The sequence below is a fragment of the Callorhinchus milii genome, unplaced genomic scaffold, assembly GCF_018977255.1.
Source record: "Callorhinchus milii isolate IMCB2004 unplaced genomic scaffold, IMCB_Cmil_1.0 Scaffold1, whole genome shotgun sequence".
Classification (NCBI taxonomy): Eukaryota; Metazoa; Chordata; class Chondrichthyes; order Chimaeriformes; family Callorhinchidae; genus Callorhinchus; species Callorhinchus milii.
In genome coordinates, this window is record NW_024704742.1 from 73,564,382 (window position 1) to 73,577,397 (window position 13,016).

The 13,016-nt window shown below is 39.0% G+C and overlaps 1 protein-coding gene across 3 annotated transcripts in view; it reads left to right on the forward strand.

The window, feature by feature from the left end:
* Positions 1–5,354, forward strand: part of LOC103177635 (complexin-1) — a 142,695-nt gene extending 137,341 nt beyond the window's left edge. For all 3 annotated transcript variants that reach the window (XM_007891883.2, XM_007891885.2, XM_007891884.2), the window contains exon 4: positions 2,737–5,354. In XM_007891883.2, the coding sequence (XP_007890074.1) occupies positions 2,737–2,931 (195 nt within the window). In that variant the 3' untranslated portion in view covers positions 2,932–5,354. The remainder of the gene's footprint in view (positions 1–2,736) is intronic.
* Positions 5,355–13,016: the final 7,662 nt, after the last annotated feature.

The following is a 13,016-nucleotide window of genomic DNA, read 5'->3' on the forward strand; positions in this document are numbered from 1 at the left end:
GCCCCAAATAAAATTGATCATTCGCTTTGTGGGACATTGCTGTGCACAAAACTAGTTGTCGTGTTTGCCCACAAAATACACAGACATTTTACACATTACAGTAAGTCACTTTCAGACATTCTCCAGAAATTAATATCATTTATTATTATTACTGTCAACATAATTTCACAAAATCATATTGTGTCCTCGTATTCAGTACTTGCTACTTCTTAGGCATAACAATACTTAATAATAATTCTCACATACTGTGGGTTTGACATCATTTTATTCTGACTAAATTGGGTGAAGGGGCAAGCCTTATGGCGCAGGACTCGAGCAAGGAAAGAGTAAAAGCAACAAAGCGATAAATGAACCAATAGCAGTTAAGTGACACCAAAGTTATATTAAAAAAGCCTGCAGATTCTAAATAATTATAATAAAACTTGCATTTGATATAGCACTTTTCAGGTCTTCTAGACATCTCAAAGCGCTTCACAGAATAGATTGTAAAGTAAATTGACTGTATACTTGTGGGCGAAAAGCGGTAGCCAATTGCACACAGCAGTCATGGATTGAGTGACCAATTTATTATTGTTTTTTTCTTGAGGGATTATTATCAGGTGTGTGGAGTAAAGAAACATGCCCAAGGTTTTGCCCTGCCGGGAATCAAACCCAGGTCTCTCGCTTGCGAGGCGAGTGCTCTAATCACTGAGCTACAGGACTCCTCCAGATTTGGAGTAGAAAATCAAGCCTGAGGGATGTGAAGAATTCATGAGTTGCTTAGAAATAAATGTGTTAAAGCTTAAAGATCATATGATAAATTGTGTGGACATCAAATTATGCTTGGAGAGGAAAGTTCAAGAAGGAATAATTTTACTAGAAAAACACAAAAGGTTGCTGAATGCTGGGGGTGAGAAAGTAATCAGTAATACAAAGCTTACCTTGTAGCCTGACTGGTAAATGATTCTCCCTAAATATTGGAGCAGTGTAAACAACATCAACAACAACTTGCATTTATATAGCACCCTTCTTGTAGGGTAGTCTCAAACCCTTAAAATCTTGTATGGATTTGGTCTTTAGAGAGTGTTGGTGAGGTAAAAACCTTTTGATATGAAAGCAGATTCAGCATTAGTGCTGGAGGAGATCAGAGAATAGTAAATTTAATACACCAATAAAAGTGTAGATTTCCAGGTGAGAAGAGGTGATAGGTATTGGCTGGACTTGGGAGAGACATTGTCTTTAAGGAATTGATAGAAAGCAAGACATGGCCTTGATGTCTGTATCATAGAACTGATGTTGTTAACACTGCTCCAATGTTTGGGGAAAATCTTTTACAAGTCAGAACTCATGTTGGACACTAAAATGTTGACAAGATGGAAGCCATACTCCTTGGCTCCCGTCAGTGTCTTCCATCCTGCGCTCTGACCTCCTCAACCTCCCCAGCCTATCCCTCAGTCTTACCGAACCAATGTGGAACCTAGGAGTCAGGTTTGATCCACAACTTTCCATATTTCTTCACATCCGGTCCCTGACCAGGATCACCTTCCTCCACCTCTGCCACATTGCCCACCTCTGACCATACTTTACCCCAGACACAGCCAACTTACTCCTCCATGTGTTTGTCACTCACCTCCTGACTCGACTTTTCAAATGCCCTCTTTGCTGGTCTCCCCAGCTCCACCATACACAAGATCCAGCTGATTCAAAACTCCACCACCCACATGCTCACCCGTACTAAACTCTGTACCCTTATCACACCAGTTCTAGCCAGGCTCCACTGACTCCCTATCGCCAAATGGATCGGTTTCAAGATTCTCACACTCGTTTTCAAATTCCTTTATACCCTGGCACCTCCCTAACTCTCCGTCCTGCTTACTCTCCAACCCACCACTACCTCCGCTCAACTGGCTGCAGCCTCCTGCATGTCCCTCATGCTCTCTGTTCCACCATCTGTAGCCGAGCTTTTACCCTTCCTCTTTCCCTCCTCCTTTCCCCTTCCTTCCCCATCTTCAGATTGCGCCTGAAGACCTTCCTCTTTGACCGCGCCTATGGTGACATCCCCCCTCCCCCCAGCTCAGCGTCGTGCTCGCAACTGTCAAGTGCCCTGCGTGAGAGGCGCTATATAAATGCAAGTTGTTGTTGTTTTTGTAAAATGCATTACTCGGAAACAGGATTCGAATAGCTAACTGCAAGTCCAGGTGTGTGAATGTCGGATTGCAAAACTCACAAAAGATTCTCCAAATAGAAAATCATGAATTCAATAAAAAATGGCCAGTGAACAAACACAAGAGTCTTTTTTGGGAGAATGTATCAGTTTGGGATTCACAAGTTACTGACAAATCTTTAAATCCAATATTCACAAACAGGAAATTGCAATTAGATATTTTAATGCGTTTGAGAAAGTCACATTTTATACATCCATTGTCAATAACAACATTTGGAGGGAGGTGGCCAAAAGCAAAATAAAAAAGCTGGGTTTTCAAGCATGATTTGAAAACAGAGAGGAAAGGGTGGAGGGATTTAGGGGTAGATTTCCAGTGGACAGGGGCAAAGTTGCTGTAACCTCACTCGCAGGGGGCGTGATGCAGGCTGAAGTTAAAGAGGGAGTAATTTCAGACGTAGAGTTAAGGGGGAAAGGGTGGTGCAATGCTGGAGAAATTTGAAAGTGAGAATGAGGATCTTAATGTTGATCCATCTGATGGGATATAGGACATCTAAGAACTTGTTTGATCGTTACACTTCTCTGTGTCTCCACAGTATGGAATAAAAAAGAGAGAAGAGCAGGAAGCTGAAGCCCAGGCTGCAATGGAAGCACAAGCAGAAGGAAGTCTGACACGTCCCAAGAAAGCTATACCAGCTGGATGTGGAGATGAAGAGGAGGAAGAGGAGAGCATTCTGGACACTGTCTTAAAATATCTTCCAGGTCCTCTTCAGGACATGTTCAAAAAGTAACACACAGTCTTCGTCCTGTGAGATAACTTTTTGTTTTGTTGCTAAATGTAACCAATTCTCATTATAAAATGGGAATTTATTATCTTCATTCCAGCTAATTCTGATTTAACAACCCATCTCTTCCTGTATAGTGGCATGAAATCCTCATTGCAACAGAACAGCCAGGAGAATTTTGTGTAGCAGTCTAGAAATAATCTAATCTGATAAGCCATGTTTATAGTTAAATAAAATCTAGATTATTTAATAGCGAAAAGAAAAAACTTGTACCTTTTTATCAATATGTGACCAGTTCTGCCCTGCAGAGCTTTTCAGACTTCTTGTTACATCGATATAAATACCTGTTATTCATCATACTTACTAGTTAAATGATAATGCATATTACTGCATCAGGTCACAGCACTGGGTCATGTCTACAAAGTAGTGCTAATTTATGGAGCACTGGAAGTGAATTCAGTCGTTAATTACTCTGTTAAAATCAATGTATGGTGATTTTCTTATTTTGGACAGAGCCACTAAAAGAGCCCAGTGTTTTCTTATGTAAGTGTGTGTTATACATCCATTGGTTTCCTCCTTAAGGTTTGTGAGACATATTTTCTATACATTCTTGTTAGTTACCACACAGTTTTATTAACACTATATGGATGCTGACTAGTAGACAGAGACTTCATGAATCTAAACATTGCAACATGATATCTAAGCTCTGAAGAGTATTTAATTAAATCTTTACTTTGGTAATTCATTAAAGGATTGTGCAATAACAGACAATAGGTATTATTGTTGCACTGCCCTCCTTCCAAGGGAGTTTGACATTGGATGAGCCAAGTACTCATCACTTGCTGCATCTCATGAACACAGGGGACTAGTTTTAATCTTACCGATTAATATCCCCATCACCAAACAGGAAATGTTTTGCCAGTTTAACAGGTGAATTTAAATCCCTGCATTTGATAATGCAAAAGAATAATATGTATTCTTCATTTGTATATGTTTCTGGGGCCCCAGTTTTACTGCAGAAGCTATGGACCTTACAACATTTTATCTTATGTTAAAGATCAGAATTATATTTTAAATAAAATCGCAATGCAGCCTAAAACTCAGTCATTTGCAGAAGATCATTGTAAACCATTGTTTGTCATCAGTTTAGGGAAAGTACAAATGATTTCTTCATGAAATACAAACCAAGGTCTGGAATAGGTTTGCCAGGAGTAAAGTAGTTCATCATCCCATCACATTCAGGCTGCAAACATTCAGATCTGTGGAAAGTATCAAAGCTGGGAACCAGCTGGTCTGGTTAGCCCCATTTCGCAGCCATTTGACAACTGTCAACAAAAGACAGAGCACAATAATTGGTGGTGTGAAAATGAAATGTTGTAGCCAAAATACTTTTGCTATAAGTTCAACTTTTTTTCAGGATGTTCTACATGTCTTATTTGTCACAGATTAGGTCATTGTTGTCTGTCAAAGTATATAGTGAAACCTACTGTCAAAATTGTAAATAGTTAAAATATATTCAAAACAATTAAGCCATTTAAAATTAATATGAGGAATAGATCAAATTGCTGGATATGGGACAATCCCATGATAACTATCACTGTGAAATTCCAAGCAGCATGGTGAAGTATTTGTCATTGATGGATATTATGATCTGTTTCAATAGATAAAACCGCTGTATCTTCAGTACTGTATTTTCCTCATACCACATCATTTAGTACAATATTGTTAGTTACACTATTAGTTTCATCAACAAGGGAAATTCATCAGTAGCTGGAATTATTTTGCTAGGACAAAATGCCATATTTCGTCTGGAACTCTCAGATGAAACTGTGTTTTCACTGTTGAGTGGAAGGTTAGATGCACATGTTATGAAAACCCAAAGAGGTGTACATCAGCCAGAAAGTTATTAATGCCGGTTACTGACTCACAATAGAACTGTTCTGGGTGTTGGGATCCATATGTTACTCTCCTTAGGGAAAAGTGAAGATACACGTTTTCCTGTGGAAATATTAGCATTTCTGCAGCTATTCATCTGGGAGATAATTCCCCACGGGCTCTGTGACTGACAGCATGTTTGTGTTCGCTTAGGGACTCTGCAATACCCAGTGTGCTCGCTGGCCTGTCACTTGACATGGATCCCTTGCATTACCCGCTCCCCGGTGCAGATCAGGCCACTGCCACAGATTTATCTTTCAAAACAACAGATGTCATTCCAAATAAAGAGTGAAAACACGATCTATGTAAGCAAAGTACCTGATTTGTATTTTAGTTTGAATTAAACCAAAGATAAAGTCGCTCCATAATTATGATTTATCAGGTGTTCTGGTTTGACACTAAGTTGACATTTATGGTTGGTGAGAGAAAGGAAATCATTTTAAGCAAAAGGCAAAATACTGCAGATGCTGGAAATCTGAAATAAAAACAGAAGTCGCTGGGAACACTCAGCAGGTCAGGCAGCATCTATGGAGAGAGGAAAGTGAGTTAACGTTTCAGGTCGGTGACTTTTCGTCAGGACCCATTTTAAATCATTTTAATCTCAGGTATGGGTTCTTGCATTTGAACACTCTGCGGTAGATCTGTGTGCGGGGCTTCCCACCACTCTCTCACAGCCTTCCAGTAGAATAAAGCCAAGACTACGATATGAAGAGAAAACACATTTAGTTTGACAACTTTAATAATTCTGCGTATATTAGCAGAGAAAGCCATATAAGTGGGCTTGACAGTCTTGTACGTTTAATTAAACAGAAAAGAACAGTATTAAGAAAATAGCATCAATCATATGACGCAAGGAAGATGTGAAAAAGTTGGGAATTGCATGCAAAACATTTTTTGTTACATATGTGGCTGAGACAGAAACCAAAGCAATAACATTCTGTTGCAGCACAGTATGTGTAACAAAATCAGACAGTGTGTACCTCAGTGAAGGACATTGACTTGAAGGCATTGTTGCAGCAACAGCAGTGTTCTTATGAATGTGATAGAAAATGTAGTACCTCTGAGCAGCACCCTGATATCTCCAGTTATAATGCAACGTTATTATGTCTTTTAATTATCACGTAGTTTGCTCTTATTTCATTTGTGAAGTATTTGTTGTCTCACAGTATAAAATCCACTATGTTATAGTGCATTTGAGAAATTGAATTGTGGACTGACAAAGAAATCGTACATTTCTCGAACTACCGAAACAAGACAAACTGAAGCAAACATAAACTACTGAAACATTTAAAACGTAATTAAAGACTGTCAAGCCAACATAAAATCTGACTGCAATATCTATAAATAAATACTAGTCTGTTTGAAAAAAACAATTTGTTCCACGTTACTTGCCGTATCAGCTATGCTTTTTATCCTTCATCATTCTGGTTTTGTTGTCTACGCAAAAAAAAGTCATAATATGCTACTGATTAACTTAAATTTAAAAATAAGATTCTAAGATTATACTGTAGCTAAAACCTTTGATGTGACCTGAATTTAAATGTCTGATGCATCTTCAGTTGCTGTACCTGGTGTTTGTCAACAAGCTGTTGTGAAAGTACTGCTCATTCATTGATTTGTTTCAGGCCAGTTCTTATTGGTGCTTGTAAGCTACTCTTCCGAGACGTGTATTTAGTATAAATTGGTGAGTTTTGTAATGTGAAGGATTTCAATCCTGCTTTTGAGCAAGTGCATGCCCAAGTACTTTGTGACTGTACGTTGTGTTTATTTCAGCACTTGTTGCATCTCACTGCATGCCATTTCTATGGAAATTGGTGTAATGTTCATCTACAATGAAATCACGCACGGTAACAACAATAATAAAGTGATTTCATTCAAATTTGTATCTTACCTACCTTGTGTTTTATTTGCAAAAACGAGGTAGAAAATTGGGAAAATAGTTTATTTTTCCTCTGTTATTTATGAAATTGGATCAAGCTGGAGCAGCATATTTCTTGTATTTTACACGTTGAGGAATCCGATTTTCACTGTATTGGTCATGTTTTAGTACTGTTTTTATGTAGTCACAGATCTCTTATGTTCTAAGGACTTGAAGTAATTACAGAGATGAGACGAACCAGTTAATGATCAAAACCATTGAAATCTCAAGGCATCTCCCGAAACAGCAATTTCATATCAGAGGAGCTAAAATTGCAACAAGCGTGGGAAAGACAATGAAGAGGGGTGGAAGCTTTGCAGACAGTTCCCACAAGAAATCAGAGTTTGTGGCAGTTTGCTTGTTCAAGGAAACCACGACAATCAAAATATAGTCAATCCACTTTACAGTATATTCTGTGAGTGATTTGTGTTGTCTCAGTGACGTGATAAGATGCTATATCAAATGCAAGGATTATTATTATTATAGAAAGAGGAGTTCTCTTGGTGTTCTGGCCAAGAATCCTTCTAATAAAATCCTTCTGATAAAATTGTGTGTTTGTGTTTCACCCACAAATTTAAAGTAAGTTCACTTTACAGCATATTCTGTGAAACGCTTTGAGACATCTAGAAGACGTGAAAAGCGCTATATCAAATGCAAGGATTATTATTATCATTCACTGCATGGTTGTTTGTGACACCTTGCTGTGCACAAATTGTCTGCCTAGTTCGCCTGCAAATACAGAGCCATTGTATCTGACAACAATTACCTGTAAAGTGTTTTGAGACATTTCTATGTTATATGTGCAATATGAAATGCAAGAATTATTATGATAGTACTATAAAGATATGTGGAAAAAGCAGACTTGATGGTCCAGATGACTTAAGAAGGTGTCTCTTCTTAAATGCTCCTTAAATTATGAGTGCTTGGTAGTTATATTTAAATGCTGAATACATTAAGCACTTGCATCTATTTGTTGTGCAGCAGTGAACACCAATATATTTACTGACTATTGATACAGTAATTTGCTCCAAAACTTCACTCATTTTCATTGTTGATCAGCTGAATGTCTGTCACATGCAGAAGTCCATCTCCATAATTAAGAGTATCCAAACCAGAATGAGAGCTCCTTGTTTGCCACCTATACATAGAAATTATGATGTCTGGAATGGAATGTGCACTCTCTCCCCAGAAGAATGCACCCTGCTTGCCTATTTCCGGAGAGTATAAGAACAGGTTGGCAAGAGCCAAAGCTTGGGGATCCCTGGGTGTGCATTGAGCGTGTGTGTGGAGTCCTATAGCTCAGTGGTTAGAGCACTCGCTTTGCAAGCGAGAGACCGGAGTTCAATTCCAGGCAGGGCGAAACCTTGGGCAAGTTTCCTTACTCCACACGCCTAATAATAATCCCTCCAAAACCAAAAACAATAATAAAATTGGTCATTTTCAATCTCGACTGTTTGTGGGACATTGCTGTGCGCAATTGGCTGCCGCATTCGCCCACAAATATACAGTCAATTCACTTTACAGTGTGTTCTGTGAAGCGCTTTGGGACGTCCTCCCGACGTGAAAAGCGCTATATCAAATGCAAGGATTATTATTATTATTATTGAGGTACCACTAGAGTCTAATCAGCGAAAACCACATAGCTCGTCATTGAGAGCGATATCTGCAAGCTTCCCACTGCCTGTCCAACTAGGACAACCCTATTCATTAGGGTTTTGCTTGCAGGGTTAACAGTGGGAAGAGTCCCTGTGATCAGTACGCCTAAATCAAATGCAAGGATTATTATTATTATTATCAAATCCATAGTTGTGTCTTCATTCTGTCCATACTTCCAGTTTCTCTGCACAAAAAATGCCCTCATCTATTCCAGCAAAAACAACTAACTTGTTTTCTCTTGTGACAATTTTCTCCTGAGGCTCTGTGCTTTCTTTGCAAGTGAACCGTGGTGGACAGAGCACAGCTCATAGAGTGTGATCGGAAAGCTCTGTGCGACTTACCTTTACATGTCAGAGTTTCCTGGAGTATGGAGTGTATGACTAGAAGGAAGAGAAATCAAACACAATTTGTACAGGGTAACTGGGACATTTGGGGAGGGGTTACTGAATGGAAATCAGGAGAGATAGTGGCATGGAGAAAATCATTGCATGCTGCCAGGGATTATATGCTTAATCAGGATGAGATATACAACAAAGTAATCCTCTAATACAAATATTCTTTGATTTTTTGTTTTGTATTAAAATTAAGTAATCCAGCAAGAAGGGAGTTCAAGCCCTCCTCACCCTTTCCTCCTCCAATGTACACACAATGCAATTACTAACTCCTTAGCAGCATCATTCTAGATAAGTGGAAGTACAGGAACATAGTAGCTCATCCGAAACAACACCCTTCAATTGCAATACATTTGCGCTGAACAAGGAGCATCTGCTTCTCTGTGGTGAATTAAAAATACTTTTATGACATTTTTGGACAAATTGTTGAGTCTGAGGCATGGAGATTTCTCATGAGAATAGTCTTAAAACTGTCACCTTCAGATTTAAGATTGTGCAGAATTTTTTAGTTTTCAAGTTTAAGTTCCCAAAATTCTGCAGGAATGAAGTTCGAAAAGAAGGATCTTAAGACACGAGGAATTTGGAGCATCATGTTTTGGAATGAATTTCATCTTTCTTGACTTGCTAATTGCTGAAGAGATCACACCAATGGGACAGATGTTCAGTTCCTGCAGGATATGTCGCATTGCAGCACTAACGATAACACACACAAATAGCTGTGATTGTCATCAACACATGCCAACTATTCAAAGAATTTTGTTACGAAAATATACTCTCTATGAATAAGAGATATCTGTCACAGAATTTTGTAATTTACAGAACAATAATTTCAGTGTTTCCCTGTTCAGCCAATAGAGGTGTGGATAAGTCTTAATTTATTTATAATTTCTTTTCAGTTTTCTACATTTGTTTTTGCCCCACCTTATGCTTCTTTCTCTTCACACTATTTCCAATGCAGAATAAACAAGAGAGGCAGAAAACCATCAGAAAAATATTCAACCCTCTAGATTGGGACTTCTACCCATAGTATCAGGCTGGCTCAGTTGGTAGCACTCTTGCCTCTGAGTCAGAAGGTTGTGGGTTCAAGCTCAGTGTCGGGACTTTGAACGTATATAATCCAACCGGATACCCCAATGGAGTGCTGGGGTGTGTTACATTGTTTGATGTGTCGTCCTTTGGATGCATGGTTAAATCAAGGCCCCAATTGCCTATTCAGGTGGATGTTACAGATCACATGGCACTATTCAAAAAGAGAAGGAAATTTTCCTGGTGTCCTGGCCAAAAATCCCCCTAAATAAAATTGCTGATTCACTTCATGGCTGTTTGTGGGGCATTGGCTGCTATATTCACCCACTCTTAACAGTATATCCTGTGAAGTGTTTTGAGACATCTTCCTGACCTGAAAGGTGCTATACCAAAAGTAAGGATTATCATTATTATATGATTATTACAATCTGCAATGTCTCTCCAGTGTTTCTTTTGGTCAGCCCTACATCTGATGCAAGCAAAATCACTTCACTAATGGGATTCCAAACCAGACTGAGAGTTTCATGTATGTTTGCCAATACATACTGCATTGGGGGTATCCTACATTGTCACAGGTGCTGTGTTTCAGATGAAACATTGAACCTAGGTCCTGTGTCAACATTGAACCTAGGTCAATTGAATGTTAAAGATCCAGTGATGTTATTCAAAAACAGAAAGGGATGTCTCCCAAGTCAACGATATTCTCGATATTGAATTTTCACCTCATAGCTGTTTATAGTATTTTGTTGGCCTGATGGGTGCCATGGTTATCCAGGCAGAGTTGCTACACTAGAATTGAAGCTATTGTGGAATAATCTTTGAGATGATTTGAGAGACAATGTATCATCAAGATGCAAGTTCTTATTGTCTGGCTCACACCATTAGAATAAGATTTCCCAAGCAGCAGCATGGCAGTAGAATGGATGATGGAGGATAGACTGCCTGGAACGACCTATTCACAAAGCTCTCTGAACAAATACTCAGTGAAACAGATTGCAATAACTAGATATGCTTCAGTCAATTACATCTATTAACTGAATAATTAGGCAGACAAGCATTTTAAAGATCTAGATCTCAGAGGTTCAGTGGATATTTACATTGCCACATGGAGGTGTAGGTTGTGGGTTTGAACCCATAATTCTCCACATGGGCAGGTTCCACTCCTTGCCTTTACCAGGTGAGAAGTGGAACCTGCCTCAGGGAGGAGGGGTCATGTTCAAAACAATATCAGAGAAAAAATAAAATTATTTTTCTTACCAGTATTCTACATCGAAACACAAAAATTGATTTTTCCTCTTTCCAGTTCTCTTTGCTATTGGATTTTTAACCGTTAATATGATTAATTAAGAAACTGTTTGTTGTTTTCCTGTTGAAGAAGCGTGAACACCCAAATTTGTTACTGGGACAGCCATCCAGTGTATTTGTAGCAATTGCTGGTCGTATAACTGCTCAACTGCTCAGGAGCAATTTGTCCATCTCATGAATAAAACTAAAATGCTTTAAAATTGACATGAAATACCCACCGAGGAGAATTTGTAGGTTACAGTGACAATTTCTATCCCTCACCCACTCGGTGAAATTTGCTAATGACCGTCACTGTTTACCTCGGAACAGCTGGGACAACTAAAATAAGAACTTTCTGGAGTGTTTGGTTTTCATAGGGCTGTGGGGGCTTTCGAATATTTCAAATACATTTCAAAAACACCTGCTCTGCTCAGGAGATGAGGTAAATCCTCCACATGAAGCTGCTCATGAAGGATAGCTGCCTCAACCCTCCTGGAGAGAAGTTATTTGTTTGTCTCAAAATGCACAGCAGGCATGTGTGTGTGAGAGAGAGAGACAATCAAAGATACAAATAAACATGACAAATAGGAACTCAAGAAACCTTAGGAATAATATAAGGCTATTTCATGCAATGCACACACATTTGATCAATCTCAACTCTTTCTGCCTTTCAGGTATTTCAGATCCCAATCTGTGATTATATAGTCTGTATGGCTACCACTGCACTAGGCCATCGAGGATCCAAACCCAGAGTAATTCTGAACAAGGTTATGTGGGAAAAGATAAACAGCCCTGCTCTAACATCACTGTAAATGGATGTGTGCATCTGAATAAAATGAGCCTAATGAAATTAGCTAGAGCGAGCAAGGGAGTAGAGGAAAATCAGCTTGCATCAAGCCAGAACTTCCCACATGAGGGAATGTAATCCCCCAGGCACCTCTCACATTGAAGCACTGCATTGCGGAATGGAAGAAACCAACTAGAGAAAACACCATTCATGAAGCAACCCACAAGATATTGTGCATTGTGATTGAGCTCATTCGCACTGCCATAGCTTGGTGTACAGTTCATCCACTGAGAGCAACCATTGATTAGCATTAAGCCTCAGATGTCAGACAATGTCACAGACGTTACTGCTTGCTGGAATCACAGTCTAAGAAATCTGTGTGCTTTAAGGAAAGTAAAATGGTTGAGCAGTGTCCAGGCGAGCCAACAGAGTGTATATTACTCTTATGCTTATTACTTGTAAGAATCTGCAGCAAATAAAATCACTGCAATATAGCTCCACTGATTATTTTAGCTTTACAGCATTTTTTAACAAGTGGCAATAAGCAGCATGGCATCTGGTGACAAAACGCTGCCAATAAGATGCACAAAGCATAAAAGGGTGATATTCTGCTTGGCAGTATTTTTCTCATTGACTTGCCATGCACAAAAATGTGTTTAGACAATGTTTTGCTGCTTTAAAATTTACAACACTGATTCAAGGTGGCAGCAAAGGTTTTGTGCTGGAGGAACAAAACATAACTTTAAACAATTATTGGTGTGGATGGAAGAAGAAGGAAGGACATGGAAGGGGGAAGACAGGGAAGACAAGGAAAAGCAGGGAAAAAAACCTCAAGCAATGCTGTGTTTTCTGAATTGTTACACGGACGTAAAAGTGACACTTGGACTGAGATTCATGCAAGTCAGTGCGATGAAAGCCAATCTTTTTCCCTGTACTCCACAAGCTACCAATAAAAATGAGTTAGAATGCTATTCTGAGCTAGGTGGAGGTGTTTTGGAGAAATACAGTCTAGACAGAATGCCATTGGGCTCCTGCTCTGGATATACCTTAAAGTGAGTGTTTTATAGCTAGTATTACAAGTGGAATATTGACT